The sequence below is a fragment of the Wyeomyia smithii genome, chromosome 2 (assembly GCF_029784165.1).
Source record: "Wyeomyia smithii strain HCP4-BCI-WySm-NY-G18 chromosome 2, ASM2978416v1, whole genome shotgun sequence".
Classification (NCBI taxonomy): domain Eukaryota; kingdom Metazoa; phylum Arthropoda; class Insecta; order Diptera; family Culicidae; genus Wyeomyia; species Wyeomyia smithii.
In genome coordinates this window covers 108,558,757-108,567,032 of record NC_073695.1, presented here as the reverse complement: position 1 = coordinate 108,567,032, position 8,276 = coordinate 108,558,757, and the positions used below count along the sequence as shown (strand labels likewise).

General features: G+C 41.0%; 1 protein-coding gene across 1 annotated transcript in view; it reads left to right on the top strand.

Annotated features, from left to right (window-relative positions):
- LOC129719806 (uncharacterized protein DDB_G0284459-like) overlaps positions 1-4,387 on the top strand; it is a 33,963-nt gene extending 29,576 nt beyond the window's left edge. The window contains exon 2 of the mRNA XM_055671212.1: positions 194-4,387. Within this exon, the coding sequence (XP_055527187.1) occupies positions 194-4,387 (4,194 nt within the window). The remainder of the gene's footprint in view (positions 1-193) is intronic.
- The last annotated feature ends 3,889 nt before the right edge of the window (positions 4,388-8,276 follow it).

Here is an 8,276-nt window from a genome sequence, read left to right as displayed (position 1 = left end):
GCAAAATGAATGAACAGTCCTGAGTATTGATGTTTTCTACAGATGTTCTACATGCATTCAAATGCGAACGTTTATTTAAAGTTGCTTATGTCAATAGGATATATAGGATAGTTATTCCAGTGGAGCCCAGCCTCAACGTTCAATTTATCACAAAACCTAAGAAACGCACATCTTTTCTATCTTCTTTTAACAGGTCTCATGGATGCGACTGTTCTATCGAATATTCATACGCCCGACCGCGAAACCGATGGCAGCCACTACAGCATACAGTGTGGGAAGCGATAAAAATAGCAATGAGAATAATAGCCGAGGTGGTGCAAGTGGTGGTGGCGGAAGCAGTGGTGAACAAAATGCTAATAATAGCAGTCGCAATAGCAGCAGCAGCGATCCAAACCTCAACGAAAGTCAAGGAAATGCAGAACCGTCAGCGTCACCGGGAAAGGGTGCCAGCAACAATGACGACGGCGAAATTATTGCCAGCATCGATGGCTGTGACTCCACCAAGCCGAAGCCGGCCGTCGATGTCGTCTCATCGGATGCCACGGTAAACAATAAAACAAGTGAAACATTAACTCGCACCAGTGAAACAGCAAATATACCACCGTTGGAAGCTACTTGCTACAAATCAGTTGAAAGCAAATACGATAACAAGTTGATAATAACCAAAACAAACAAATCTGATAAGAGTGGCAGTGAGAAGAAAGAAAAGGAAACATTAAAGTTAGTGTTAGTGTCGAAAAAGAGTGATAGGAATGACGCGAAAGTTGTTTATTCCAAAAGTGAGACGAAATCCAGCAAATCGCCAAAACAGAGCAGTCCCAGCGCATCGGCTAGCTTCAGTGACTTCAAGCGGCTTCGCAGCAATGATATTCGATATAGTGACTACGAGGCAGCGTCTTTCTCGTTGAGCACGGCATCTAAAACAGAACCGAAGGGGAGCTACGGCAGTAGAGGCGGAGCCGTTCCGGGTGATGATTCGAGAAAATCAGAACCACAGAGCACTAAAAAACATAACAAATCAAATAATGACTATAACCATATAAACGATTCTAGCGGAAAAAAGTTATCCGAAGACAATAGTCGAAACAAAGCGAGCTCTGCCGGGAATGAGGCCAACATCGTCGCACCAGTACAGCCACTGAATGAAGTAAAATCCAAGCATGAAAAATCTAAACCTTCTCCGCACCGGTCGGAGAGCAACGGCACTGTGGTCGCGATAACGGCACCCAACAACAGCAACAACAACAACGCTAATGGGAGAAGTGAAAAGCCATCCGAACTGAAGTGCTATGTAAATTTAAAGAAACAAATGGTCATGTCACCGTTCGCATCCAGTGTCGAAACCAATCGCAAACCCGAAGTTCCTAAATTAAAAATAGAGCTACCTAGTCTGAAAACCAAAATCTCCATTCCAAAATCGGATAGCGAGCGCTCGCCAAAATCGGCTCACTCGTCGTCAACATCCTCTTCGGCGGCAACATCGCCTACTACATCGTCATCTACCTCTGGCAAATCTCCAATGTGGTCGCGACCCGAAGAGAGTGTCAAACCGGCGGATAACCCCCAAATCGACATAGAAGAGTACGCGAAAACAATTGGGCTAAAACCGGTCTACAAAACTGGCGAAGGGGAAGGGAAGAAAAAAAAGAAAAACTCGACGACTTCCTCGCCGGATCCACCGTCGTTTCATCGAAAGCGCAAAAAGGCTAAACACTCCAAAGAAGCCGGCAGCAAGCGGAGGAAATTACATGCCGAAATTTCTTCCCAGCACGATGAGAGCTTGAAAATGAAGGTTAAAATAACCGAAAAACCATCAAAACACGAACGCAAGCCGAGCGAGGAAATCACACCGCAATCGCCGAAAGAGACAGTGAAACAAAATACGGAAGTTAGACCATCATCGACGCTACCATCGATGTCAGCACCATCATCAGCGTCGTCGTCATTATCATTGACAGCCGCAACGATTCCATCGCCGAAAGAAGACAGTTCAAAGGTGATTGACATCACCAAGGGTGATGATGATGATGATGTAAAAATTATTGAGCAACCCACGTTTTGTGTGCAGCCAAAAGTGACGGACTGTGGAATAGGTAAACTGGTGGTAGCTGCCGAGAAACCGATGCCGGTAGCAACTAGGGTAAACGAGCTACCGAAACTTGCATCCCTGGGCGGTACGACGGACAGTTCCACGAAGGCAAAGATTAACGAGATGAGAGCCATTCGCCACAAACCGATGGTTTACATTCCAAATCTGGACAAACACCTTTCGGATAGTTCATCCACAATCAACAGCATCATCGAAAGCGTACAAGCCAGAACGGGCTTTATTGACAATGATAATGATGTACAAATTGTTTCAACTAGTAAACTGGATACAGGTAATAGTCTGCCTTCTAAACATAGTTTACCTTCATTGGTTGCCAGTAAGCCTGCTACTACTGGACTCAGCATGAAACCTCCCACAATGATTCCTTCGACCGTTAATAGCAGAACAGTTTCGACCAACAATTTTCCCAGGCCTACACAACGAATCGGCGCTCAAGGACCAATGTTTAGTCCTCGACACACTCCCAACTATCCGCCCTTGGCCCTACAGAGTGTACAGAAAAAAGTTGCTGTTCAATCGTCTCACAGTACAAGTCTCTATCAGCCGAGAAATGCGAATCCTGCGTTAAAAAGATCAACAAGTGTTGATAGTAGCACAACTCATAACATTCCTCCCAAAACGCCACGCGTAGACTTGTTTGAGCTGAATGCTCAAAACCGACTCCTGAAAAAGCCTATATATGCACCGATGTTCAATTTTGTAAAGGGTGCCAGTCTTGCAAAAAACGGCAACCCAACGATGCCAACCTCAGCAAACGATGTACCTTATAAATCGCCCATTAGCTCTACCTACACCAAGGAAGTGAATACAAAGTCTTCTATGCCGAGTTTATTACTACCTCCTTCCTCTATCAGTGTCACCAAAATGACCGATTCAACTCCTAAACCATCGCCTGTTGACAACCGTCCAGCGCTAGAAATCGTTAGAATACCATCGACTGCCCCGGTAGCCGATAAACCTCAAACCAGTGCCACCGGATCAGCAGCTGGTCTGAAATCTAACCTCACTTCAAAAGCAAATAGACCGCCACCGTCTACCATACCTCTGATTAAAATTAAAAAATCCGCATCCGTTCCAGAGCAATCATCCTCCTCAATTTCACCATCGATTTTTCAAGTCACCAGTTCCGGAACGAAAAGTGCCACTAAACTCACCACCAGTCCAGCCTCGCATCAGGACACCAGTGGTGCTCTCGATTTAACGACACGTGCAAATGACGATTTAATCATTCTCGAAAGCAGCGACAGTCTTACTTCGAAATTAAACGGGAATGAGCCCAAATCGCCAAAAGACTCAACGATGGGACGCCAATTGCCCCAAACCAAGCAGCCAGACTCTGATGGGAAGATTGATATTGATAGCAGCCGATTAGAGCTAATCAATTCATTAATTCAAACGTCGGCTGCGTCAATGATAAAAGCCGGGTCCAGCGTAATGGCCAAGTTTCAATCAGCCGGAATACCGGGACTGAAGCTTCCTGCCGACATGATTGGTTTTGCAGTCACCACCAGTACCAACAGTGGTAGCAACATGCCAAGACTAGGATTGACCTACAGCTCAGCCAGCCCGACGGCAACATCCACGGTAAAATCGATATCGATGCCAAAGCTTGCTGAAATCAATCGCAATCGCAACATTGCCGTGCGCCAGCCAAATCCATCAGTACGGAGCATACCGAACCCATCGGCATTGGCATTCCGAAACCAAACGGACGCGATAAGCAGCTCCTCCTCTGGACACGTTGCATCGCCAACGGCAGCATCCTTTTCGCTGGCAACATCCAACAACAGTAGCACGATAACATCTCTCTCACCCGCGTCACCAGCAAAAGTCATGAACGTAAACATGCGAATAAACAACGCAAACACGGCAGGACAGAAATCAAGTGTGAATAATAACGGCATCGATACATTTGCCTCCGGTAGAACCTATACCAATACGATTACTACCAACACAGCTAGCGCTAGTTACAATGGGAACATGGGTAGCAATTATAACAACAGCAATTCCACCAACAACAATAGCAGTAGAAACGATAGCGTTAGCTCGACCAGCGGGAGCAACAATAATTATAACAACAACAACAACGCCACCACCAACGGTACAAACGGTGGTAAAAAAACTATCGAGAAAGTGGCGGCCGGATTGAGAGCGACGGCAGCGGCAAACGCGACCAACGGTAACCGCAATAGCAGCAACGCTACAACCACCACGACCAGTACCAGCAGCACCACTCCGGTGGTCAGTGGCGGCAAAAACGGTGTAAACGTTGTCTAACACGTGAAAAACAGCGTTCCCACTGGCTCGACCAAATCGTGACACCTTATCTGATGAGAAAAGAAAAACACGAAATTCGAAGACACTGTATTGTTATGATGACGGAAGGAAATCAACTGCAAATGCTTGGAGTATGAAGAGAAACCCGTAGGTATACTGATTGACGGCATGTGTCAGAAGAGCATGTTGACATTTTTCACGTTGGTAAGGAAGAGGCTACAACGTCAGCGAACTAATCGAGTGTCGCACATAACATTGAGTTAACTGTCTAAAATTTGACACCCAAACAGGTAACATTTTCCCTTTGTTTTTCTGAGTTACTTTCGAACCAATCTGTTCAATATTGAAACAGTGGTAGGGGGTTTGCAGACTCAAAAAGAAAAAAAATGAAAGAAATCTCGTAGAGCGAAGAGCACAACTAACTAACACATAACATTATTGAAATTCACATCAAGCTGTGAAATCGTCGATCCAACGTGACGACATTACCCAACATGGATTCATGTTTTCGTACTGAAAGATATTCGAAGCAAAAATGTTTATTATTTTTACTAACTCTGATAAGTTGTTCTAGTGTTAATGGCTATGCTTGACTAAGAATATTTATTTTTTGCGATAGTTTAGTTGGAAGAGAAATTGTAAATTTCCCTAAATACAATTGATAAATAATTCGATTGGATATTATTATTAAGCAGCGCAGTTTGATCACTGCAATTATGTGCATATGAAACTATTTATAGTGAGAATTAGACAAATATCCCACACCGGAAGAAATCAGTCTTGTGAATGTAATCTAGATACAATTACGCATATTCAATGTGTGCACGACCGTACTACTCTCTAAACAGATAACTAATCACATATGTCCGTATCAGCAATAAACCTGGTTATATCACCTCTAATTCTTCCCAGTATTCCTATATTGAATATTGTGCAATAATAGCAAACACACACATACACTGTTAGAAATCTAACATAGCCACTCGGTTAAATGAGAAAATAACAGCTCCATGAGAAATGATTACACTAACAGTGTGGAAGCGCAGAGAAGAAAAAGTTAGCACGACAAACGTGAGCGCGGCTAAGTGCCAGAACGAGAGAACCCAATCTGAATAAGCGTAGGTAACCTTTTCTTCTGGAAATAATGATATTTCATTCTCAGCACTTACTCCTTTCGATTTCCGAGCTGCCCACTCCCAGGCGGGCTGGCAGGTTTCCTACCTTAATCTCGCCACCCCCAATCCAACTGACCAGGCGATGGGTAAGACGGAGAATGAGAAATTATTATGATAATGATTGAAGTAAAAATAATGAAGATAAATTGAAAATTGAAGTGAGAATCCGTCTCAATAAGAGCCGTAGTATCTAGCAAATTGTTCTCTCACACATCAATCCGAAATTCTCGACTGGGAACAGCGCAATTGATTCCCTCGTTCTGCTTCGAAATTGGATGTGGAATTAAATTTCAATTATAGTGTTTTTTTTTTCTTTTCGCTGTTTGCTTAGGATTTCAATTCTTCAAAACCAAGCTTATGCTGATATTACCCTACCCGTAGATTCGATTGTGTGAGTGTTTGTACTACACCAATCCGCAGACGTTTTATTTATGACTGTTTCGGTAGCATTCTTACAATCAACAGTAATGATAAGTATTAAAAAATCAACGGAAAAAAATTATGCCACCTGGTTTAACCTGTTTCGGAACTTCTGGAAATAATAAAAACAATAAGTTATATATTTGCAATGATTGTTTTAGCGAATGATATGAATGTATCTAGTGCAATAATAACTGAACAAACCAGCAAATGTAGAGAAAATAATAAAATGATTATCATTATATGAAAGTATTGCCACTCTTTTATTTGTTTTCTCTTGAATATCACTTCCCATAAATATTCTCAATTGGTAAGTATTTAGTTCATCGCAGATCAGGAACATTATCATATTTTTTACACTCTTGATAATATAACATGACAACCCATTAAATTATCAAAACCCCTGTTGATGAACGTGAATACCCACTTATTTATTACAACATTTCTACTTCTAGTTTCCGCACTATACCATGGACTTAAAAAAATAAAACTGTTTGCATTTGCTAGGAATCTAATCCATCACCGGAATTTTTTTATTAGGCTTAAATATTTTCAATTGGTTTTATGTTCCGATTCAAAAAAAGTACAATATCACTGTGCCAACTTCTTGAGATGACGAAGTTGTTACTTGAGTCCCATTGAAAATTTACGCGGGCTTTGATGAAAATTCTAATCTTAGTTACCTATGATTGAGTGAAAATGATGCTTTTGAACATTTTTCAAAACACGTAGTCAATTGCCTCTTTATTTAGCTATTACGAAATTGAGGATGTCACTTTCGAAATCGCTCAACTAGATTTGACGTTTGAATTTTCGATTAGTTGACGATTTTATCTCATCACATAGTCTGTCTGAAATCACGAAATGCATTTTAAAAGTTATTGAGTTCCAATTTTTTGGGCATGATTTTTCAATTTCATCACATTGGAAATTAAAATAAGAATTTTCACGATAGGAAAAAGCAGTCGAAAATTTACTATCATACACTAAACATAACAAAAAAAGGAAAACTGAATCTCTACAGCGTAGGTAACAGACTCTACTTTGACAAGCGAATGATCATGAATTAGAATCTTAGTATAATCCTGGTCAATTCCTTGGGTTTTTCTTAGGGTTCCTCCTAACTCTTTCTTCAAGTTGAATTCTACAAGACTTTGATACGCAGTGGGGAATCGCTGGCCATCAACCCTAAAACGTTTTTTACGTAAGCTGTTTCATAAAATTTGGGCGCAACATCATGAAATTCGATTTTTTATGACTTTTCAAAGCTTGGTATACTGACTTTTTTTGAAAAAATGTTCAGGAAAAGTACATTACTTTGAAACGCTTTACAGCTTCAATGATAAGGAAAAGGAAAAGTTTTTCGAAATACTGTGCAAAATGAATCGCTTTCATTGAATATTGTAAAATTTGATCATAGTGGCCCTGACACTGAAAAAAATAGTGATTTTTCGTAGAAGAGCAGCCTAAAAGTTTTTTTGCCGCAGTTTGCCACGATTGTGACTACATCTAAAATTTAGGTAAAAACATAAGCTTTCAAATGCATACTGTCCGCTGTAGCATCACTATAACATCACTAAATTTATCATTAAAAATTTATATTAACCCTCTAGAGTCCAAATCAAATTTCAGACGGACTTCGAAGGTTCAACTGAAGACCGTCTAAAGGCGGCACTGGGCACTAGAGGGTTAATACGTGTTGTCATTGTTTCATTCTTATTATTTCTTACAATGCTGATGCAAATGCGTCAATTCCTTAACAAACACTACTTCTGCTCAGCACAGTTTTGCTTGTAAAGCTACAATATTAAAGTTTAACAACATTGAAAAGATGCGGACATTGAACGTAAACGAAAATCGTTTGAATTACGGAATATCTTCGCTTCCTGGTTGGATACGTTGTTTTGAGTGCATGATTTATATTTCATATCGGCTGGGATTCAAGCGCTGACGAAAATCTGGGTTCAAAACACGAGTATGAAGCCACCTAGAAAAAAAAATCGGGTTAGACCAAATCGATGTTTCAGGTCAGCAATATCAATCAAACCGCAATAGACCATTTTACGAACTGACAGGTGTCACGGATCCTGCTGATATTGATGCTGCTTTTACGTGCGTTATGTCAACGATTCCGAGCTTTCTGTCAAAATTTCATTCATGAATTGAGTTCAGAAACGTCTCGTAAAATGGTCTATACTATCTATAGGAAGGATGACCAAAGAGGCTCAAGAGAAGAGTGACTAAATAACTAAATATGCCCGAGAACATTTCACTAGCAAAAATAGTCGAAAAAA